General features: G+C 35.4%; 1 protein-coding gene across 1 annotated transcript; it reads right to left on the reverse strand.

Annotated features, from left to right (window-relative positions):
• Window positions 1-3,205: 3,205 nt before the first annotated feature.
• TGIF2LX (TGFB induced factor homeobox 2 like X-linked) lies at window positions 3,206-9,185 on the reverse strand. The gene is made up of 2 exons (XM_021692928.1): window positions 9,164-9,185; window positions 3,206-4,504 (listed from the first exon to the last, which is right to left on the reverse strand). The coding sequence occupies exon 2, from the start codon at window positions 4,455-4,457 to the stop codon at window positions 3,810-3,812; it is 648 nt and encodes a 215-aa protein (XP_021548603.1). The 5' UTR covers window positions 4,458-4,504; window positions 9,164-9,185; the 3' UTR covers window positions 3,206-3,809.
• Between the last annotated feature and the right edge of the window lie 16,110 nt (window positions 9,186-25,295).

The raw sequence follows: 25,295 nt of genomic DNA on the forward strand, positions 1-25,295 counted from the left end.
TGTTCCACCTAACCCATAGAAACAAACACAGAAAGTCAAACAAAATGAGGAGACAAAGGAGTATGCACCAAGAAAAGGAAAATATCTCTAAAAAATGTAAATGAAATAGAGATAATAGGCCTGGTAAAATATTTGAAGTGATGATTGTAATTATGCTCACAAGGCTGGAGAAAAGACAGGAACTCAGTGAGATATTCAATAAAGAGATAGGGAATATATTGGTAGTGATTCTATACACTAATAATAAAGTAGCAGAAAATGAAATTAAGAAAATAATTTTCTTTACAGTTGCACCAAAAGGAATAAAATACCTAGGAATAAACTTCATCAAGAAGGTGAAAGACTTGTATTCTTAAAACTATAAAACATTAATGGAAGGAACTGAAGACAGTACAAACAAATGGAAAGATATTCATTTTTTGAATTATGGATTCAAAATTATGATTGGAAGAATATTGTTAAAATGTCAATACTACCCAAAGCAATCTACAGATTCAAAGAACTCCCTATTAAATACCAACAACAGTTTTCACAGAACTAGCTCAAGTAATACTGAAATATGTATGGGGACACAAAAGACCTTGAACCACCAGAGCAATCTTGGGAAAGAACAAAGCTGGAGGTATCACAATTTCAGGTTTCAAGATATACCACTAATCAAAACAAAAATAGACATTTAGATCAATAGAACTGAATAGAGAGTTGAGAAATAAATCTGCACATATATGGTTAATCTATGACAAAGGACATAAGACCATACATATGGTAAAGATAGTCTCTTCAACAAATGGTGCTGGGAAAACTATAGTGCTACATGCAAAATAATGAAACTGGATCACTTGGTAGCACCATACACAAAAATAATCTCCAAATTGATTAAAGACCTAAATGTGAGACCTTAAACCATGAAAATCATAGAAAATAATACAGGTAGTGATTTATTTGACATTAGCCATAGTAACAAATTTTTAAATGTGTCTCTTAGGGCAAGGTAAACAAAAGCAAAAATAAAGTATAGAAACTACATCAAAATAAAAATATTTTGTATTGTGAAGGAAACCATCAACAAAACAAAAAAGCAACCTATGAAATGAGAGAAGATATTTGTGAATGATATATCCAATAAGGAGGTAATATCCAAGATATATAAAGAACATACACAACTCAACACCAAGAAAACAAACAACCTGATTAAAAAATGGGCAGAGGACTTGAATAGACATTTTTTTTCTAAAGAATACATATAGATGGCTAACAGAAACATGAAAAGATGCTCAACATCACAGATTATCATGGAAATGCAAATGAAAACCACATTGAGACATCACATTACATCTGTCAGAATGGCAAAAAAAAAAAAAAGAAAAAGAAAGAAACAGAAATAACAAGTGTTGGTGAGATGTGGAGAAAAAGTAATCCTCATGGACTATTGGTAGGAATGTAAATGGGTACAACCACTGTGAAAAACAGTATGGAGTTTCCTCAAAAAATTACAAATAGAAATACCATATGATCCAGTAACTTCACTAATGGGTATATACCCAACAAACATGAAAACACTAATTCAAAAAGATATATGCACACCTATGTTTATTTCAGTGTTATTTACAATAGCCAAGATATGGCAGCAGCCTAAGTGTCCTTCAGTAGACAAATGGATACCATAAAAAAGATTAAGATCTTGTCACTTGCAACATTGATGGACATAGATGGTATTATGTTAAGTAAAATAAGACTGAGAAAGATAAGTACCACATGATTTCACTCATATGTGGACTCTAAAAAACAAAACAAATGAATAAACAAACAAAAAGCAGAATCAGGCCTATAAATACAGAAAACAAACTGATGGTTACCAGAGGTAAGGGGTGATGGGCAAAAGGAGTAAGGGGGAGTCGGAATGCAGACTTCCAGTTATGAAATAAATAAGTCATGGAATAAAAGGCACCATATAGGGAATGTAATCAATGATATTGTAATAGTATTGCATGATTGAGGTGGCACAGGTGGGTTAGCCTTGCAGTCCCCGGGCCTTTGGAGCTGCTGAAGTGGCCATGGAAACCAGGCAAACCTGATGAGGGGGAGGAAATGTCCTCCTCCCTGTGGATCACGAGGCGGCCCTGGAGGCCTGGGAAAGCGGGGATTGGCTCTATTCCTTAATTCAAAGGAACGAAACACATTGTCTTCCAAGGATGAGTGACCACGAGAGCTCGTAAACAAGCTAACGTCAATAGGTTAAAATTTCCAGGTCATAGAGTTCCCAATTATAGTTGTTATGCGTTTCCATTGTACTCTTTGGCACTTGTTGATCAGGTTCTGTTGTTGAGTATGATTAATTATCTGATTTCTTCTGCTATAAAAATATGGGAAAAATAAACCGCAGCATGCAGTTGCAAGTGCTGCCTTTGCTCTGCATCCCCTGTGTCCTGGTTTCTTGTAGACCCCTACCCAGGGACCCCAACGCACTAGACGTTGACACATGATAACAGTTGGTAACTGCACTTATGGTGAACATAACATATAGAGAAATTGAAGCACTATATTTTACACCCGAAACTAATGTAACATTGTGTGTCCACTGTACTCAAATTAAAAAAAAAAAGTTTAAAAATAAATCTGTATTTTAGCCTAAGGACAATAAGCAGCAATTGAAATGTTAAATATATATGTAGATATTTAACATTTAACATATTTAAATATTAACATATTTTATATTTAACATATACACATATATATATTACAACGATTTCCTGTTATTTTTGTGTCCCTCCCAAATTCATATGTTGAAATTCATGTGTTGAAATCATCCCAAAGATGATAGTATTAGAGCTAAGTCTTTGGAAGGGGCTTAGGTCATAAAGGTAGAGCCCTCATGAATGGGGTGAATGCCTTTATAAAAGATGTTCCAGGGAGGTCTAGTCTCTTTCATCATATAAGGATACAAAGTGCTGGCTATGAACCAAGAAGGGAGCCCTCATAATAATGTGATCAAGTTGGTGTCTTGATATTGGACTTCCAGGCTCCAGAACCATGAAAAATAAATTTGTTGTTTAAGCCCTTCAAAAAACAAAACAAAACAAACAAAAAAGTATTCTCTAAAACTATACCGCAACTAACAGCAGAAAATTACCATGTAGAATTTTCCTATCTCTACTACATAATTTTCACTAGTACACCAAATAAGAGTGCACCCTTATCTGTAACATGTTTATGAATTCACTGTATTTTGACTCTCATGCTTACTCCCTGCATAAATTAGCTACTCCTTAAGATTGTCAATAAACTATAAAAAGAAAACAAAGTTGATATTTTCACAAAAAACTCCAACATTAAAATGATGCCAGTGCTGTTATAGTCATCTTTTATAGAGCTTTTCTTTTCCATTATTCATTCTAATCAACAAGGAAAGTTAGAAAGAGGGAGAAAGATTAGTGATTCGGTATCTGCAGCAGTCCTAGGACCAAAAAGTCTGGTTAGAAAAGCCAAAGCAAGGCTTCTGAAGATGTGTTAGCACTGTTCCTAGTCTCAAGTGTGTTGGTCTGATTGTCTAAAGCCTTTAAACCTAGGAGGAAGTAGAAGTAGAGAAGATACCTCTACTTTAGTGTTAATCATGATGACAAGTCCATTCGGAAACATTGAAATATCTAGCAGAATCGAGTCCCAATAGCTAGTGATGGTTCTCCTAAAACTCCTAGAAAGAAAAATGTCTCTATAAAAGGTAAAACTATGAATTAGTTGGGGGAACATAAATGGATCTACCACTGTAGACATGGGACTGACTACTTGAATTTTTTTAGGGACATCAGATATCATGGATTGGGCTCTTGATTCTTCTGTAGCTCCAGTTCTGCAGCTTTTTGCACGGCTACATCAACCAGCAGCTGGAAGCTGCTGAAGTCCTTGTACTCCTCTGTTAACACAGGTTTGGGAGATGTCATAAGCAAGGGTTCACTAGTAGAAAACTTGACCTTCTTTCTTGGCTGGACCTTTGGGGTGAGCTTCTGGCCTGGAGACAACTCTGAATCTAGCAGCTTCTCTCCTGACTTCTGGCTCATTGGAAGGAGGCTCAAGGGAAGGCATTGCATTTTGTCTGGATCTCTGGGCCCTGACCTGGCCTGTATAGGTGGATCTGTGCTCTGCTTATGGGTCACATTAGCAGTTTTGCCTTTTTGGTGGTACACGGTGATCTGGTTGGGGTCATTTCCAACCTGTTGAAGCATTTCTGGAAGAACACGTCTGCGGGCATTGATAAACCAGTTAGAGATCTGCAGGAAAGACAAATTAGTCTGCTCGGACAGCATTCGCTTCTCTGCTTCTGAAGGGTAGGCCCTAAACCGGTGTTCATACAGCCAGTCTCGGAGGATCTTCACTGACTCAGTTGGCAAGTACCCTTTCCTCTTCCTCTTACTTTCTAGTGAGGCAAGAACTTTATCTGCACCAGTGTCACTATTCGACATGACTGAGGTGCCTTGAGCCAGGCTTTGGTTCTCTGCTGGGCTTTCTTCAGTGGCTTCCATGTTCATGAAGCCTGTCTTCACTATTTTGGGAATCAGAAATGGCTGAGTTAGGACTTATGTGGAACTGGTGAAGAAGACATGGGCCAGTCTCTAAGGAAGAGTCTCACCTCTTTCTTCCCAAGCAGATAAACAGTGCTGGTAACTGCTTTGAGCCAGTGGGCTTTGTGATGTCACATCCTTTCTGCCCTGTGTGCTGCCCCTCCCCCGCATTTCCTGGTTCCTCCTTTACTTGCTTTTTTCTCATAGATTCAAATGCACTTGTTTTTACCCCATCAATTTAAAGCTCTCCAGACTTTTCTCTGCTGCTATCACCAGTTTCTGCTAACTAATGATCTCAAATTCTATTGGTTAAATCTGACTTTGCATAAGCCTCATTTTCTTCCTTTATGACTTTACTCTGATATTGTTCTTCCTTCTTTTTCCTTATAATTGCATTATTGGCTCATCTACATATATTAAAAGTAACTTATCTATTAAATATTAACCTCAATAAAAGGAGAGTTTAAGTGGTGTATCCTGACTCATCCCTTCCCTATTTAAAGCTAGACAGTTATTTTTGACACCCTACCCCTTCGATTTTTCTTTATGGCCTTGAAATGTTCAGCTGTGACATGACTTCACTATGCCACCGGGATCTTTATGTCTGTAACTTTGGGCTCTGACATCCAGTTATGATCATTCTCTTTGAGACTTCAGTCAGAATTCAGGGGTCTTTTAAAAACATGGAACAAGACAGGACTCAAGAAATAATGATCACAGACTTAAATTATTTAAATCTTTCTTGATAGTTTAAGTACATAGAAATTACCCTGGAATCAGATGAAAATAATTTGTAAATTGTACATTTTAATTTCAGATAACTGAAAATAAGAGTTGATTCTTTCAAGAACACAATGATCCACTTAGAAGACAATCATGGACTCTTCTTAAGGATACTGTATAGTATTACTGATTGTTAATTTCAGAGGTTTTTCTGGAGAAAACTCCAGGTCATCATCTTAAGCATCATATATTATCTACAGTTTCTATCTGGAAGGACAGTATCATTTTACTCTTAAGAATTCTTAATTGGTGTCACTGGGCTGGACATCAGAATATTATCTACTGATCCTTTGGCTGTTGGTAACCTTATCAGTGCTGACTTTCATAGCTTAAAACTTATTGTAAGGGGGACTGATTGAAATAAACAATCAAATCTAATGGTCATTTTAGCAAAGCTCCCAACAACCAGAGAGTGCATATGTTGACTAAAATCAGAGGTCTCCTTTGGAATACTCTGTGAGTGCTACTATTTCTATCAGTCTTTTGGGTGACTAGAACACAAAAGATAATGTTTTCTATTCATAGTGAAAACTCATTTCTTCTTATTATTTCCCACCAATACATGCATGGTTCATGCTCACTGAAACTACTCTTGTCTGTCAGTAATTTTCTAGTAATGTATCCTCCATCATTTGTTGCTTATAAATTCTCTTTGTATTTCTGGGATTCAGATCTCTGCTGAAGGATTGATAGAATTGTACATATTTAAATCATTGATTTATTCTAAATGACATGAGCTAGGTTCTTAATTTTTAATGACTCCTTTATTAATCTTCTTTGAAAAGGAATATCATGGTGGTTCAAAATTACCACCGAGTAATTGGGAGATTTTTTTTTTCCTTTAAAACCAGCTATAGGGACATAGAAAAATTTGGCAAGTAGGTGAAAATTTAGTAAGAAACCCTTTAGTATTGATCCCAAAAAACATGGTTTCATTTCATGATGTAACAATAGAAACACTATATAAAACCTGTATTACCTTTAAGCTTTTTTTTAAAAGATTTTATTTATTTATTTGACAGAGAGAGAGACAGCAAGAGAGGGAACACAAGCAGGGGGGGCAGGAGAGGGAGAAGCAGGCTTCCTGATGAGCAGGGAGCCCGATGCGGGGCTCGATCCCAGGACCCTGGGATCATGACCTGAGCTGAAGGCAGATGCTTAACCGACTAATCCACCCAGGTGCCCCCCCTTTCTTTAAGTTTTTGGTGATGCAAAATATGAATTAAAAAGATACTTAAGACAGTGATGTGTTCCTTCCATCCACTTTTTAAAAATTTCTAGAAAGCTCAAATATTTAAAAGGTTTCTATCAGATTTTTTCTCCCTTCATTGATTCTCCTAACATAAAATATCATGGGATCTTCTTTAGAATAGTGTTGTATATTTATAAGCATTGATTTATTTACATATCATTCTGAAAAGAGTCTTCTCAGGATTATATAATGAGTGAACACAGTATTATACTGTAATATGCACATTAATTTTCAAATTATGTAAAGCATGACAAGACTAAAGTCTTTTATACCTTGCTGCTTATCATTTCTATTAATCTACTCATAATTGAATATCAATCTGAGTATTCTACTTTCCAAATTATGTTAGTCTATCTGTAGAGTTAAAAAAAAGAAAAACTTAAATTTTGACTTCCAAGAAGTGAAATAATGTGAAAGAAAATTGAAAACAACACTAACAAAAAAAAAACAAAACAAACAAAACAAAACAAAAACATTTCCTCATACAAAACACAGTGACTTAATAGAAGCAAAAATTGATGCTTTGGTAATGGGGCTGGGTCAAGTCTGAAAATAGAGAATATTAACTGCATAGAGTTTATCATACTGTAAAGTATCTGGATAATTTCTGCCAGACACTTTACACTTTGAAATGAATTGAAGGAACATTCAGAAAGTCATTAAAAAACTCCCCAAATTGAAGGGGTGGTGAGAAGTTAGGAAGAGAAAATGTAGAAAGTTCTGGTAAATTCAACTAATACTTTCTTTTTTTTTTTTTTAAGAGTTTATTTATTTGAGAGAGAGAATGAGATAGAGAGCATGAGACGGGGGAGATAGAGAGCATTAGCCATTTAGGAAATATTTAAAAATCAATTGGGAAATTATTAGAAATAATAAGAGTTAGGTGATGTAGTTATATATTTGATTGAGGGAGAAGCAGACTCCCTGCTGAGCAGGGAGCCCGATGCGGGACTCGATCCCAGGACTCCAGGATCATGACCTGAGCCGAAGGCAGTCGCTTAACCAACTGAGCCACCCAGGCGCCCACAACTAATACTTTCTTAACCTAACTCAGGTTCATAAGGAGATAAAATCACCAATACCCCAATTCATATTTAATAGTAAAAAATGAGTCTTTCTATTTCATTGGCAAGGTAAAGTTGTCTATATTCACTACTGTAACATTGTTTAGACTTTGGAGCCAATGGAATTAATAAAAACATATAAATGCATATAAGAAAATGAGGTAAAATAGTATGATTTCTTGATGGCATGATTAGCCATTTAGGAAATATTTAAAAATCAATTGAGAAATTATTAGAAATAATAAGAGTTAGGTGATGTAGCCAGTTACAAAAAAATACATGATAAACTTTAACATACACTTATAATTGTTATTTAGAAAATATATTGGGGAAATTATTTAGTTCATAATCATAAAAATAAAAATATAGAATGTCTAGGCATAAAATTAGAAAGTATTATGCAAGGATTATACTGAAACAAATTTTAAATTCTATTTAAGAACATAAAATGAGATGTTAATAAATGGCAAAATCATTTGTTTCTTGGATAGGAAACCTCAATATTGTAATGATGTCAATTTTCTTTAAATATTTCTTTGTGTCTTTTTTCTATCGAAATATAAGTATTGTCAACCTCCTTTAACTTCTTACTTTGCAAAACCTGTTGAAAAATACTTCTAATGGCTAATGATGATGAACATTTTTTCATGTGTTTGTTAGTCATTTGTATGTCTTCTTTGGAGAAGTGTCTGTTCATGTCTTCTGCCCATTTTTTGACTTGATTATTTCTTTTTTGGGTGTTGAGTTTGAGAAGTTCTTTATAGATCTTGGAAATCAGCACATTGTCTGTAATGTCATTTGCAAATATCTTCTCCCATTCTGTGGGTTACCTCTTTGTATTGTTGACTGTTTCCTTTGCTGTGCAGAAGCTTTTTATCTTGATGAAGTCCCAAAAGTTCATTTTTGCTTTTGCTTCACTAGCCTTTGGAGATGTGTCTTGAAAGAAGTTGCTGTGGCTGATATCAAAGAGGTTACTGTCTATGTTCTCCTCTAGGATTTTGATGGATTCCTGTGTCACATTGAGGTCTTTCACCCATTTTGAGTTTATCTTTGTGTATGGTTTTAGAGAATGGTCGAGTTTCATTCTTCTGTCCAATTTTCCCAGCACCATTTATTAAAGAGACTGTCTTTTTTCCAATGCATTTTTTTCCTGCTTTGTAAAAGATTATTTGAACAAAGAGATGAGGGTCCATATCTGGGCATGCTATTCTGTTCCATTGGTCTATGTCTGTTTTTGTGCCAGTACCATGCTGTCTTGGTGATCACAGCTTTGTAATATAGCTTAAAATCAGGCAACATGATGCCCCCAGGTTTATTTTTCTTTTTCAACATTTCCTTGGCGATTTGGGGTCTTTTCTGATTCCATACAAATTTTAGGATTGTTTGTTCCATCACTTTGAAAAATGTCATTGGAATTTTGATCAGGATGGCACTGAAGGTATAGATTGCTCTGGGTAGCATAGACACTTTAACAATGTTTATTCTTTCAATCCATGAGCATAGAATGTTTTTCCATCTTTTTGTGTCTTCTTCAATTTCTTTCATGAGTGTTCCTAGAGTATAGATCCTTTACCTCTTTGGTTAGGTCTATTCCGAGATATCTTATGGTTTTTGGTATTATTGTAAATGGAATCGTTTCTCTAATTTCTCTTTCTCCAGTTGCATTGTTAGTGTATAAGAAAGCAACTGATTTCTGTGCATTGATTTTGTATCCTGCCACATTACTGAATTGCTGTATGAGTTCTAGGAATTTGGGGACGGAGTCTTTTGGATTTTCCACATAAAGTATCATGTCAGCTGCGAAGAGAGTTTGACTTCTTTGCCAATTTGAATATCTTTTATTTCTTTTTGTTGTCTGATTGCTGTTGCTAGGACTTCTATGTTGAACACTAGTGGTTAGAGTGGGCATTCTTGATGTGTTCCTGACCTTAAGGGAAAGGCTCTCATCTTTTCCCCATTGAGGATGATATTCACTGTGGGTTTTTCATAGATGGATTTTATGAACTTGAGGAATGTTCTCTCTATCCCTATACTCTGAAGAGTTTACTCAGGAAAGGATGTTGTATTTTGTCAAATGCTTTTTCTGCATCAATTGAGAGGACCATATGGTTCTTCTCTCTCCTCTTATTAATGTGTTCTATCACATTGATTGATTTGCGAATGTATAACCACCCTTGCATCATGGGGATAAATCCCACTTGGTCGTAGTGGATGATCGGGGATCAATAAAGACTTCACACACTTAAATGTTATATTCCCAAATAGGTATGAAGAATGAAGCATTACAGAGCCTAAGAGCATGAAACCCCTTAGTCTCCCAACACTTTATTTAATATCAGGAAGAGAGGTCTGCACAGTGGGACTAAGAATTCTTTGTAACATTTTACTCCTATCAACAAAGGTGAAAAGGGGTTTCGGATATTACTGTGACCTTGACTGATTCAGGAATCCTCAAGTGCATCAATAAGAACATGCACATGTGGAGTAAAATTGCCTATTTCTCAACATTGTTCAAAATTTGGCTAGTGAAAGGGGGCTAATACCACTTCTGTCCTAGGATTCTACTCCAGTCATCAGGGTAAAGAGAAAATGCTAAGAAAACTACCCCTCCCAAATATCCAACATAATCTTACCATTATTATCTGCTTTGAATATTTGGAATTAATTTTATTATGCCATCCATCCTTGTATACACAAGCAACTACAATAAATTGGTAAAATCTGAATAAAGTCTGTACTTCAGTTACTAGCATTATGCAAAATCAGTGTCCTCATTTTGATAATGTGCTATTATTTCTAAGATGTTATCACTAGGGAAAACTGAGTTAAAAGCACACAGGAACTATGCACAACTTTGAAAATTTCTTTAAGCCCTAAGTTATTTTAAAAATAAAGAAAAAGTGAGGAGTTTTCCAAAATAATTGTACCATTTAACATTTCTGTCAGCAGTTTTTGATAGATCCATTTGCTCTATATCCTTGCCACCACATGGAATGGCCAGTTTCTTTGACTTTCATTATTTTATGGAGTATGAAATGGTATCTAATTTTTTAAAAAAAATATGTATTTACTTTCTGAGTAATGATGTAAATAAGGGTTGCCAAATATTTTCTGTAAATACTCAAATAGTACATATTTTTGGCTTTGGGAGTCAGAAGGCCTCTTGGGCAATACTCAGCTCTGATTGTAGTGCAAAACAGCCATCATTAATAAGTAAACAAATAAATATTTCCATGTACCAATATAACCTTATTTATGAAAATAACTTTTTTTGGCCCAAGAGCCATAGTTTGCTGTCCTTAGAAGTAGAGCATTGTTGGGCACCTGGGTGGCTCAGTCGTTAAGCGTCTGCCTTCGGCTCAGGTCATGATCCCAGCATCCTGGGATTGAGTCCCACATCGGGCTCTCTGCTCGGCGGGAAGCCTGTTTCTCTCTCTCCCACTCCCCCTGCTTGTGTTCCTGCTCTCTCTATCTCTCTCTCTGTCAAATAAATAAATAAAATCTTAAAAAAAAAAAGAAGTAGAGCATTGTTTATTGTCCTTTGTTATAATGTATACATATTTTAAATGTTTCTGTTCAAATATTTCATATACTCAAAAAATTATATCTTTACTATTGAGTTTTTAATGTTTTAATTTAATTAAAATGCAAGTAGTTTAGCAGATATCTGATGTGCAAATCATTTGTTAAATACATTTTTGAAAATATTTGACGCAATATTGTGTTTATGTTGTATTTACATAACATTGTCCTTTTAACTGCAAAAGTGTTCAATTTTTATGAAACTTAATTTGTTGATTTTGCTTTTTATTTACTTCATGTTTTATGTGTGCCACTTAAGAAACTTTTGCCTATGGACCCCTGGGTGGCCCAGTTGGTTTAGTGTCTGACTCTTGATTTCAGCTCAGGTCATGATCTCAGTGTTGTGAGACTGAGCCCCGAGTTGGACTCCCACTGGGCATGGAGCCTGTAAGAGTCTCTCTCTTCCTCTCCCTCTGTCCCTCCCCCATCTCCTTTTCTCTCTCTTTCTCTCTCTCTCCCTCTCAAAAAAGAAGGAAGAAATTTTTGCTTAGGTTTACATTTTTAGGTATAGAATTTAGGTACATTTGTCATTTAGAGTTATTTTTTGGTGCACGGTACATAATAATGTTGACGTTTCTATTTATTATGGTGATTTGTAATCAGTGACCTTCAATGTTACTATTGTAATTGTTTCAGGGTGCCACCAACTGTGCCCATATAATGGTGAACTTAATTGATAAATGTATGTTTTCTGACTACTCCACTGACTGGCTGTTCCCCGATCTCCCTCTCCTTGGGATTTCCTGTTCTCACAGACACAACAGTATTGAAATTTGGACAATTAATAACCCTATAATGTCTTCTAAATGTTCAAATGAACATTTCACTTAAATGATTAAGCTTAATGAAGAAGGCATGTCAAAAGCTGAGATGGGCTTCAAGCTAGACCTCCAATGCCAGTTAGCAAAGTTATGAGTGCACAGAATAATTTTTTAAAGAAAATTAATAGTGCTACTCCAGTGAACACATGAAAGATAAGAAAGCAAAACAGACTTATTGCTTACATGGAGAAAGTTTCAGTGGTCTGCCTAGAAGACCAAACCAACCACAACATTCTATTCAGCCAAAGCCTAATCCAGAGCAAAGCCCTCTCTTCAATTTGATGAAGGCTGAGAGAGATGTGGAAGAAAAGTTTGAAGTTAGCAGCAGTTGGTTCATGAAGTTTAAGGAGAGAAGCCAACTCGATAACTTAGAAAGTGCAAGGTAAGCGTCTTCTAGTTATGAAAAAATAAAGTGCAAGTTGAAGCAGCAAGTGCTGATGTAGAGTCTGTGGCAAGTTGTCTAGAAAATCTAGCTAAGATAATTAAGGTGGCCATACTAAGGGTTCCTGGGTGGCTCAGTCGCTTAAGCATCTGACTCTTGATTTCAGCTCAGGTCCTGCCCTGCACTGGACTCTGTGCTCAGCAGGGAGTCCGCTTGAGATTCTCTCTCTCCCTCTCCCTCTGCCCCTCTACCCTGTTCTCTTTCTCTCTCTCTCTCAAATAAATAAAAAAAATAAATATTTTTTTTCTTAAAAAGGTGGTTACACTATTTTTAATGTTGATGAGCAGGTTTCTGTTGGAAGAAGATGACATCTAAGATTCATAGCTAGAGGGAGCCTGGGTGGCTCAGTCGTTAAGCGTCTGCCTTTGTCTCAGGTCATGATCCTAGGGTCCTGGGATCAAGCCCGCCATAGGGATCTCTGCTCAGTGGGAAGCCTGCTTCTCCCTCTCCCACTCCCCCTGCTTGTGTTCCTGTTCTCGCTATCTCTTTCTCTTTCAAATAAATAAATAAATAAAATCTTTTAAAAAATAACCTTTTTCCCCCACAGGATGAGGCCATATACAATCAACAAATTTGCTTAGTAATATCAATTTCAATGTATTAAATTTATATAATACGATTTTTGTGCCTTTGTACAAATCCCAAAGAAACCTTAATAAAATTTTAAGAAAGAAATGTGCAGGCTCCCCCCAAAATGAACAAAATTAAATTACAAATTCATTCTACATGTTCTGAAATACATCTAAAAACAGTAGTGGTAACATATTCAGCTGCTAGTCACAATGTCAGTTGTGAAATACTACAACTTCAAACAATAGGATTGTTTTGTATCTGTTGATGTCCAAAAATGCCTGTGAAATAATAAGACTAAAATTAGGATTTATATATGCCCTTTAATAATATTACTTTGAATCTGAAGGCAATATATAATACATAAAATATTCTTAATTAAAAAAAAAAGTTTATATTTGCCTATAGATCTCCCAACTTCTTTTAATGTCTGCTGCATTGTAAAAAAAGTAATAGTCACCAAAGAAATTATAATTAGCTCTCTTTAATGGAAAACAATATAAATTTAATTTATACAAAGGACACTTTTTTTTTTCGTATGGGCACATATTTAACACTAACCCATCTCTAAGACAATATATTTCTTCTAAAATCATATTTGGTAAGTTGTGTAACTTGCCTTTGTTTATTTTTTATATCCTCAAAGCTATTTCCATAGTTCTCATGAAAAGCTTCCCAATGTTTTGTTTGGCAAAATTTTCATTTTGAAAGATTACATTTATGACTTGTGGTCAATCTTCCCTTTAATTTCTCCTTAGGATTTTAAAAGTTGGGTTTGAGCAAATTTGGCAGTGTTTTTTCTGAACCTCTGCTGAGGCAAGACATAGTGTAAGGTTTACATATGTTTTTTTTCCTCTGTATAAAGTCATTCTAAGGTTAGCGAGATAAAAATACTGGACATGTAGAGAGTTGAGACAAGTCATGAAGAGTATTGATAGAAATAATGATAGACTACTGACCGTTCTTTTTTCTTCCCCTTCTCATATTTTGACTGGTTTTAAGGTTCCTGGGATATTTCTGATAAATTCCCTTTGTGCCTAAATTTTGTTTTCTGTCACTTGCAATCAAAAGTCCTTGAAAACAGGGGCACCTGGGGGGCTCAGTCGCTTAAGTGTTGGACTCTTGGTTTTGGCTCAGGTCATGATCTCGGGGTTGTGAGATTGAGCCCAACCTTGCACTCAGCACAGAGTCTACTTGAGATTCTTTCTCTCCTTTTCCCTCTGCCCCTCTCCCAATGTGCATGCATGTGTGCTCTCTCTAAATAAAGAAATAAAATCTTAAAAAAAAACGTGAAAATAGAACTGAAAAGCTAAGATGGCACTATACATGGTTCTGGTGTTCTCATTCTGGAAACATTTTTTTTTTTTTTATTGAGCTATAGTAAAGTTTATTGAATGATAGAGTACAAAGCTCCCGAAGAGGGAGGGGACCCAAGAGGGTTGCTCTGGAAACAATTTTTGAAAAATTGAAACAGTTCTTATGTCCAGGCCTAATCTTAAAACTTTATATTAGCATATTAATAGAGCTGTCATCACCACCATTAAAAATCCCTTAATAGGTTGGAAATCACCCATTCTTTCTTAGATAACTTAGCAACAAAAATGTGCAAATTGAAGGAAAGACTGACCCAGTTAAGGCAAGTTGCTCACAAGATGGAAGAATAGACCTCTAGTAAGTAAGTAAGATTTCAGCTCAACACAAAACAATATGGATTGTCATAGGGCAATGGGCAGTTCCCAGCAAAAAAGGTTTTGTTCCTCTTCAATAAAGGGTTGGGGTAAGAGGTTAGGAAAATAAAATATCTGTCTATTAAAGTCATGTAATATTATTTGAAGATAGGGCGCCTGGGTGGCTCAGTTGGTTAAGCGACTGCCTTCGGCTCAGGTCATGATCCTGGAGTCCCGGGATCGAGTCCCGCATCGGGCTCCCTGCTCGGCAGGGAGTCCGCTTCTCCCTCTGACCCTCCCCCCTCTCATGCTCTCTGTCTCTCATTCTCTCTGTCTCAAATAAATAAATAAAATCTTTAAAAAATATATTATTTGAAGATAAAATATGAGATCAAATTGGTAAAATATTGTTAAAGAACAACCAGAGCTGGACAGTAGCTGAAGTGGTAAAAACAAATGTTATCCATGTCTATTATAATAAGGGAAGAGAGATTTCAGTACAGTAGTTTCCCCTTATCTGTAGAGGATATGTTCCAAGACCCACAGAAGGTGCCTGAAACAGGATGATACTGAACCTTATATATACAGTTCTTTCATATGCAGATATTCCTATTGATGCGGGAGAGTGAGGTTCTTGTCCCACAGAGTCGAAGAATGAATCTTGTGGACAAAAGAGAGTGAGTAAAGTGATAGAAGTTTATTAAGCAAGCATACAGAAAAAGCTCTCAGAAGTGAGATGGGTCCTGACAGGGTTGCCACTGAGGGCCTTTAGGATTGGTCTTTTATGGAAAGTTAACCAGGGAACTTAAATCTTTTTGACATCTCTACTGATAACACCTTTGTGTAAGCAGGACTAGTGATAATATCTTTAATGGCTTACCTCTTTTTGGGGTCTGTTTATTTTCTGTTGACCACAGGAGACTGTCATAAATAAGACTCCCCCCTCGGACACCTAGGGCAGGGGGGTCTGGAGTGTTCCCTTATCTCTGGTTTCCTTTCATGTCCTACATTTTCAATTTTGTGGGCCTGATCCTATGGCCCCTTACCTATCTCTCCCTACCTAGCCCTGCCTGTTGCTTATTCACTATGATAAAATTTAATTTTTTAAATTAGGCACAGTAAGAGATTAACAACAATAACTAATAATAAAATGGAAAAAATAGAACAATATTCTGTAATAAAAGTTATGTGAATATGGTCTCTCTCTCAAGATGTCTTATTTTACTGTACTCACCCTTATTCCCATGATAATGTAAAATAATAAAATGCCGATGTGATGAGATGATATGAGGTAAATGACATAGGCATTGTGGCATAGTGTTAAGACCACTATTGACCTTCTGACAATATGTCAGAAAAAAGATCATCTGCTTCCAAACCAAAGTTGACTGTGGGTAACTGAAATGAAGGAAAGCAAAACCATGGATAAAAGGGGACTAGTATATAGAACCAGGCTCAATTCCAAATAAAACACGGGCAAGTGAGAATTTATACCTAAGGAGCACAGTGGGAGTTGGTGGCTAGAAAATTATTAACAGGAAACATCACGGATAAGGGGGAATTCTGGCTAAACTGACCTAATAGGATTCTTGCTGAAGGGTGATCAGAAATCAACTGAGGAATGATGGAGAATGAGGAACCTGATTTGATATTGAGGGTGGTCATATATGGGGGATGGGAGATACTGGCTAAAATGACTTAGCAGAATTTTTGCTAAAATTGGACAATGCATAGATGAATGTGGAAGTCCAAAAGCCCAAAATTTGAGGCCTAGTTGAAAAAGAGTTCAGGGGAGTCTCAGTAAAGTTTGGCTAAGAAGAGAAAATATACTTTGTCAGGTATATTTGTTTCAAAGGCGTAAGTGTAGGAGATCAGGGAATCTTTAACATAAACATCTATGTTGCTTTGATAATTGTGTTCCCAAGTAATGTCCTAAAAAACCTATGAAGTGCAAAGCTATTAAATATATTTTTGGAAATTTATTTCTTCACCAGAGCAAATTAAGAAAACAAGTGAGTGAATAACAACTCCATTTAACTTTAACAAAAAGAAGAAAAGTTTTTCAAATTTGCTAAAAAGTAATAAATGCTCTTTGAGTTACAAAAGGAAATTAATGAGTACATAGAACAAATAGGATAGAACAAATGCTCCTACAGAATGCTTTTCAACTTTTATTCTAAAGAAATAACTCAAAAACAAATCAAAGGATGTAATTAGTCATATTCAAAGTTAGCATAACAATAAGCTAACCCTATTTTGTTTTTCTTTTTCCTCCCTGGTTTTAATTAGGCCATGACAACTTAAAACAAGTAGAATAAATTGTTTTGGATACTGCTGCCATGCACACACATGCTTTAATTCTTTAAGTGAATTTAAAAGATTCTTCATAAGAGATAAGAAAAAAAAAGTCACTTTTTATAACTTTACATCTAAGAACAATGACAAAGATAATGAGTTTTTTAAAAAATTATTTTAAAAAGATCAGTTTATAATGATGCTCTATATGTTGGTTAATTGAACTTAATAATAAAAAATAAATTAAAAAATAAAAAACAGTTTAAAGCATAATATTCTTGATTTTAATAAATATAAAATTCATGTATCATAGGTTTCTACTATTTTTTTAAAGTTTCATAATTATTAGTAAAGCAAATCATTAATTTTTAGGCCTAATGACAAACTGTCCTATATCTAACCCTGACCATAATATTATATACATAGTAAACAGAACACACTTGTGAATTAATTAATACATCACTACAATTATCTTTGTGAAGACAAAGTGAGGCATGATAAAATTTAACACACCTATCACATAAAACCTATCTGACTACAGGTTGCTTTTTAGATGTAGGACAAATGACTGCAGGGTGGCAGTGTCAAAGTATGGCACACTTAGGTCATAAAATGTTAATGAAAAGTCATTGCATTTACCTCTCAACATCTAAATGGTAATCTGATTTCACACTTTGCTTCCAGCACATTTCTACTAGAGAAAGAAATAAAAAAAAAAGTTCAGTGAACTTTTAAAAATGTTACCCAACAGGGCTTTCAAATGCATAATTTAATATTTTGACTGGTTATTAATGGATAATAATAAACTCCTGGCTTAATACAATCTCATAAAGGCAGGATCAAAAACAGGAAGTATACCATAAGATGATAAATAGGCAACTTTATGGTACTAATTTTCCTCTAAGTAATTACAGTAAAAGAAAAAAAAAAAACGTAGCTATAAGAATAGCAATTTTGACATTCTGCTTGTGCAGAGCAAGGTTTTTACGGAGAAAGAATCTTTGGAGATATAGTTGCCCATGCTTCTGTAGCAATGCTATATCAGCAATACTTAAGTTGCTGCTTAGGTTGGGTGGACTTCACAGGGTAATATATTTTCATAACTACTTTCATTGCTATTTGCCTTCTTAATATATTTATAACCCTCAGGTAGGTATCTATTGACTTGCTATATTGATCAAGTCATAAATATGGTTACTGGGCATATGAGTCTGGATATCATGGAAGAGGCTTGGAGATGAGAATGGCAAATGCACAGATAACTTTAAGCAATATCTAAGGCCAGGACAAACCTCATATTTTTCTAAATGTTATTGATTGATTTAAAACAAAACTTATTTCAAATTGTTATCCTTCATTATTTCTTTTAATGTAAAATTGGCAAATATTAGTTCATAATGAATTTATAAAAATGGATATTCTTTCTGCTTGTGTTTCTTTCATCATAATGGCATCAAAATGGAAATTTATTAATTGAATAAAATATTCAGTTAACATCTTCAAATCTTTGTAATATTCATCTACCCAGTTACCTAGTGAAAATCTGCATTTGAATATGTAATGGACATCTCAAACTTAAGGCAAGGGAAACTGAGCTCCTGTTTCCCCTTTAAATCTGCTCCTTCCCACTGTTTGTTTTTCCCCTTCTCAGTAAATGACAATGCCATTATTTAGCTGCTGAGGCAAAACCTTTGAATTCATTTGTGTTAGGTAGAAATTGAGCTAAGACACAAGTAACTGAGTAAATATAAGGATTATTTTTCTAAAATATTTTTAGATATGGGCAACTCCTATTATTCATTCAAGGGCTTAAGTTATGTTTTTTACAAGCATCTTAGCCTTTTTTCCCCCAAATTCCAGGTAGCAGAAAGAAGAAAAGGACGAGGTCAGTAAAGTATATATCTCAGTTGCCTATTCCTTTTAAAGTGCTTTTCTTAAAGATCCACCCAAGAATTTTAACCTTGCGTGTTCTTGACCACCTCAATTTGAAAAAGAAGTTGGAAAATGTAACTCCTCCCCTTCCTCCCCTCTCCCCTCCTCATTCTCCTTTGATTAATCTTAGAAAATTGCCACCTCCAATAATGAGATTTTGTTATTAAGGAAGAAGGGGGTAGTGGTAAGCAGCAGCAGTCTCTTCCTTATCTCTGATGTCTTTCTTTTTCTTATGCCCAACTTCAGTCCATAAGAAAATCTTGTAATTTCTTCTATAAAAAATGCATCTAAAATATGACCACTTTTCACCACTTTATCTGCTGCAGCCTTGTTGCAAGCCATTATCTCTCATCTGTATCATGCCAATAGCCTCTAATTAGTCTCTATATTGGCCACCACCTGCACTATTCTCAGCACTGAAGCCAACTGATTGTTCCAAAAGTCTTGACATACTTCTGCTCAAAACACAGTAAAATCAAAAGCATTTGCAATGGTTTAAAAGGACCTACTGTCAGACCCTCTACCTTAACTTGCCTTCTTCCCATTTCTCTAACAAGCCATGCATATCTCTGTTTTAAGGGCTTTGCATTAGCTTTTCCCTCTACTTACCCTGTACCTCTACCTTCCCTTTATTTATACCTAACTTCTACTTCTTCATCATAAGGTTGTTATGCTAGTTCTCCTGCTACCACTCTCCATCCTTTTCTTACTTCTCTTCTCTATATTTTCCCCTATGGCCTTTTCAGATACTTTTGTTGGTATTATTATCCCTACTCTCTACCTACTCTTCAACTCTTCTCCTAACCTTCCGTATGGCTAATTCCACCTCTTTCAAATAATTGAACACCCTATTGAAAATTGAACATTGGAAGCCCCCCATTTCTGATACCCTTTACCTTGCTATGCCCTGTCATTTCCCCCATACTATTCATCGTCTAACATTCTATATTGCTTACATATAACTTATGTTTTTATCCCTCCTCCCTTTAGAATGTGAGGACCATGAGGGCATTTAAAAAAATAATTCATACATAAACCTCTTTATATTTTGACAAAATTACCTTCTTTCAATTCCTAAATTGACATGCCACATTAATCAAATTATCATAGTTACCCTTTTCAACAATATAACATCAACAATTCTCAGTCTCTCAACTCTAAATCATATACACATAATTAGGGAGAATAAGAATTTGTTTGTCTATTTTAATATATTTTATATTTATAACCAAGGGAGACTGAGAAACCCACATCCATGGAACATGTAGCAAAATAACTTAATTGAAATAATAGTTTTCATTTTTTAATATATGATTTGTTCTTTCTTCACATTAAGCCAGAGGCACCCACGGCCTCAAGGAGTATGAAGATGGTTCTAGAGACAATATTAAGAAAAATAAAAAAAAAATACTCATTTCTAAACTCCAAAATAGACTATTTTTAAAACCAAAAAATGGATAAAATATTTATAAAAATCCTTGCTCTTAATTTCAAAAGCTGAACATTTGAAAGAGAAAATTATTTTTTTCAGAATTGTTCAACTATTGTGCTTCAAAATTTCTATGACTAAGGTTGGATGACTAGAATATAAACTTTGTGAAAGTTTACCATAAATTAAAGAAGGACATTAAATGTGGTACAAGGACAATGTTTACCATGGAGGGAGGCAAGAAAGACACTACACAAGCATAAGAAGGAGATAGAAATATTCAAAGCAGACAAGAGTAGGTCCTTGGTTATATGGAAAAACAGAATTCTAAGATTGGTGGTAGGAGTGAAAGAACAGAATATGTTTTTGCATCACCTCTTATTAGGAACTCTGGGAGAAGACATCATTACAGTGTGTAATATGTCAACATGTGATGACTACAGCGTACTACAACTGTAGGGGCTGAACATTTAGGTGAAAACATTATCTGAGATAATTATTTTCTCTATTTCACACTGTTGTAGTAGGCCATGGAAGGGAACCAGACATTTCCACATGATCTAACAACTTGAATTTTTTTTAAAGGAAATGTTTTTAAATGCCCCCAAATTATAAAAGTGTTGAGAGAGCTAATGGCCAAAATAGGCTTGGGCTTAAGGCAAAGAGAGCTCAAAGTCTATTGTCCTTAAGAATAGAGGACATGGCAAGGTCCAGAAATAACCAGCACTCAATGTCAGCACATGATCAAAATAGGTGTGGTCAGTGGGAACAAAGTAGATAAGGCAGGGATGAGGTTGGCACTACAAACTAAATGTGGTAAGACACTAGCAGATTTCAGTGGTGTTCCAGAGGACAGTACATACACACTTCCAGTGTCTTGAGATTTCTCCTGCATTCAAGCCCAAATAGAAACCAGAATATAGGGACATAATTTGATAAATCTTATATATTATGCTGTATACATTTTGTAATTTATTCACTAAAACTCAAAGGTGGAGAAATACAACTTCCTGTATTTACTTTACAAATAATCACATAGATGGCCATGACAAAATAGAAAAGTGGAGAGAAGAGGAAGATTATATTCTGGAATCACATATCCTGTCTATACCATTTAAACTTCTTTCAAAACTCAGGATTTCAGGGTGCCTGGGTGGCTCAGCCGCTAAGCGTCTGCCTTCGGCTCAGGTCATGATCCCAGGGTCCTGGGATCGAGTCCCACATGGGGCTCCCTGCTCAGCGGGAAGCCTGCTTCTCCCTCTCCCAGTCCCCCTGCTTGTGTTCCTGCTCTCGCTAACTCTCTCTCTGTCAAATAAATAAATAAAATCTTTAAAAAACAAAACAAACAAACAAACAAAAAACCCTCAGGATTTCACTAGCAAAGGAGCAACACTTCTGGCTGAGAAAAGAAAAAAAAAAATATATTGCCCTTTAAGGAACTGAATGTTAGGGCTCCAGGGGATGCCTGAATCTTAATATGAGAAACTTTTGAGCAGGTTGCTGGTTTTTCTAAAAAAGTTACCTGGTAATTTTAGCATTTCATTATACAAGTAAAATATATTTAGCCAAAAAGCTCTGCATTGACACAATTTACATGAAACTATAAAGGCTACCTCCCCAGACTACTCTTTCTAGGTAGAAAGCCTGTCCCCAAATGGCAGGATAATATATTTGCTACAATTTTCCTGGGAAACAGGAGACCTACTCAGCTGAGAATTTGAGATAATTCAATGAAGGGAGTATTCACAGTTTGGTGGCAAAACAAAGACCAACAAGACAGATTGAGGAACCTGGCAATTAGAAACAGAAGGAAGTAATTGCCACCATGAGTTCTGAAGGTGCAAAAAAGAAGAAATAGTAATATTGAAACAGAGCTGGAGCCATGGAAGGACTTCCAAACAGGAGCTAACATCATTATTTTATTATTTTATTTTATTTATTTTACTATTATTTTATTTTATTTTGCCATAAACCCCTTTGTCAGTAAAAATATATGAATCCCATCTCAGAATGCTACTTTTTATTAAGAATATTTTATTATGGTAAAATCATGAAATGTACCCTCTTACCACATTTTAAGTATACAATGCTATATTTTTGACTCTAGGTACAATGTTGTTCAGCAGATCTCTAGAACTTATCCATCTTGCTAAATTGAACCTGTGTGCCCATTGATTAGTAATTCTCTATTCTACACCCCGCTGCAGCCACTGGCAACCACTATTCTACTCTTTCATGCAGTGAGTTTTACTAATTTAGATACTTCATATAAGTGTAATCATACAGCAATTGTCCCTCTATGACTGGTTTATTTCATTTACCATAATGTTCTCAGGTTTATGTACGTTATAGCATATTGCAGAATTTCCTTCTTTTTAAAAGCTGAATAGCATTACACTGTATGTGTATAACACACTTTCTTTATCCATTCATCCAAAGATGAACATTTGTTTCCGTCTCTTGGTTATTGTGACTAGTGATGCAATGAACAGGGGAAGTTTAATATCTCTTCAAGATCCTGATTTCAATTCTTTAAAAAATTCCCAGAAGTGGGATTGCTGAACCATATGGTAGTTCTACTTTTAATTTTTTTGAGGAATCTCCATACTGTTTTCCATAGAGGCTGTGATGTGACATCTCACTGTATTTTTTTAAAGATCTTATTTATTTATTTGACAGAGATAGAGACAGCAAGAGCAGAAACACAAGCATGGGGAGTGGGAGAGGGAAAATCAGGTTTCCCGCCAAGCAGGGAGCCCAATGCAGGGCTCGATACCCAGGACCCTGGGATCATGACCTGAGCTGAAGGCAGCCGTTTAACGACTGAGCCACCCAGGCACCCCTCACTGTGGGTTTTTGTTTTGTTTTAGTAGGTTCCACACCCAGCATGGAGCCCAGTGTGGGGCTTGAAATCATAACCCTGAGATCAAGACTGAGCTGAGATCAAGAGTTGGACCCTTAACAGACAAAACCACCCAAACACCCCTCATTGTGGTTTTGATTGTATTTTTCTGATGCTTAGTGATATTGGGCATTTTTATTTGAGGTAATCCCAAATGTTTTCTTACATGTACTTTTGGTGCCTTATTTATGAAATCATTACCAAGACAAACACCATATACCTTTTCTCATATGTTTTATCCTGGGAGTTTTATAGTTTCAGGTCAAAAGATTACTTTTTAACTTATTTTGAGTTGCTTTTTGTGTTATGTGTTGTAAACTATGGGTTTCATTTCATTCTTTTGCATGAGGATATCCAGTTTTCATAGCACCATTTGTTGAAGAGATTAACCTTTTTCCACTGGCATTCTTGTCAAAGTCAGTTGACTGTATGTATATGAATTTATATATGGCCTCTTTATTCTGATCCACTGGTTTCTTTTTTTTAAGATTTTATTTATTTATTTGAGAGAGAGAGAGAGCATGAGCAGGGTAGGGGCAGAGGGAGAGGGAGAAGCAGACTCCCCAGCCTAACTGACCGTGCCCCTGATCTACTGGTTTCTATCATTTATTTTTTAGTTCCACACTATTTTAATTACTTTGGCTTTATAATTTATTTCAAAACCAAAAAGTCTATGTCTCCAGGTTTGGTATTCTTCCTGAAGATTGATTTCACTATTCATGATGTTTTGTGGCTAAATATAAAATTATTTTTTCTATTTTTATAAAAAATGTAATTGGGGTTTTGATAGGTATTGTATTAAATCTGTAGATAATTTTTGATAATATGAACATTTTAACAATCTTAAATCATTCAATTTATAAACAGGATATCTTTCCATTTGTTTGTGTCTTCTTTGATTTCTTTCATCAATGTTTTGTAGTTTTCAGTATACAAGTCTTTCACTTCTTTCATTAAGTTTATTCTTGGGGCGCCTGGGTGGCTCAGTTGGTTAAGCGACTGCCTTCGGCTCAGGTCATGATCCTGGAGTTCCGGGATCGAGTCCCACATCGGGCTCCCTGCTCAGCAGGGAGTCTGCTTCTCCCTCTGACACTCCTCCCTCTCATGCTCTCTGTCTCTCATTCTCTGTCTCACAAATAAATAAAAAAAAAATCTTAAAAAAAAAAATTAAAGTTTATTCTTGTTTTTTTTTTTTTGGTACTGTTGTAAATGAGATTGTTTTCTGAATTTCTTTTTCATATAGTTCACAATCACTTTATAGAGATGCATCTAATTTTTATAAGTTAGTTTTTGTATCCTGAAACTTTACAGAAATTGCTTTTTAGTTCTAACAGTTTTATTAATGGAATCATTAGATTTTTTTAATATAAAATTATGTTATCTGAAAACGAGGATGGTTTTAGTTCTTCTTTCTGAAATTGATTTTTTTTCTCTTGCCTATTGGCTACAATTTAGACTTCCAGGGCTATGTTTTTTTTTTTTTTAAGATTTATTTATTTATTTATTAGAGAGAGAGAGCATGAGAGGGGGGAAGGGCAGAGGGAGAAGCAGACTCCCCGCCGAGCAAGGAGCCCGATGTGGGACTCGATCCCAGGACTCCAGGATCATGACCTGAGCTGAAGGCAGTTGCTTAACCAACTGAGCCACCCAGGTGCCCCCCAGGGCTATGTTTAATAGAACTGATGAGAGTGAGCATCCTTGCTTTGTTCCTTATATTAGAGGAAAAGCTTTCAGTCTTTCACCATTTATTATGATGTCAGCCATGGGCTTTTTATATATGGCCCATATCATTTTGGGGTTAGTTACATTCTATTCCTAGTATGTTGGAAATTTTTATGACAAAAGGGTTTTAATTTTTGTCAAACTTTTTTCTGAATCTATTGAGATTATTATGTGACTTTCATGCTTTATTCCCTCAATGTGGCATATCACATTATTTTTTTTAATGTTGAACCATCTTTGCATCTGTTATAAATCCCACTTGATCATTGTGTAAGACT

The sequence above is a fragment of the Neomonachus schauinslandi genome, chromosome X, assembly GCF_002201575.2.
Source record: "Neomonachus schauinslandi chromosome X, ASM220157v2, whole genome shotgun sequence".
Classification (NCBI taxonomy): domain Eukaryota; kingdom Metazoa; phylum Chordata; class Mammalia; order Carnivora; family Phocidae; genus Neomonachus; species Neomonachus schauinslandi.

Excerpts from the sequence above, each read along its gene's own strand:
- TGIF2LX (XM_021692928.1), bottom strand. The coding sequence starts at position 4,457 with ATGTCGAATAGTGACACTGGTGCAGATAAAGTTCTTGCCTCACTAGAA.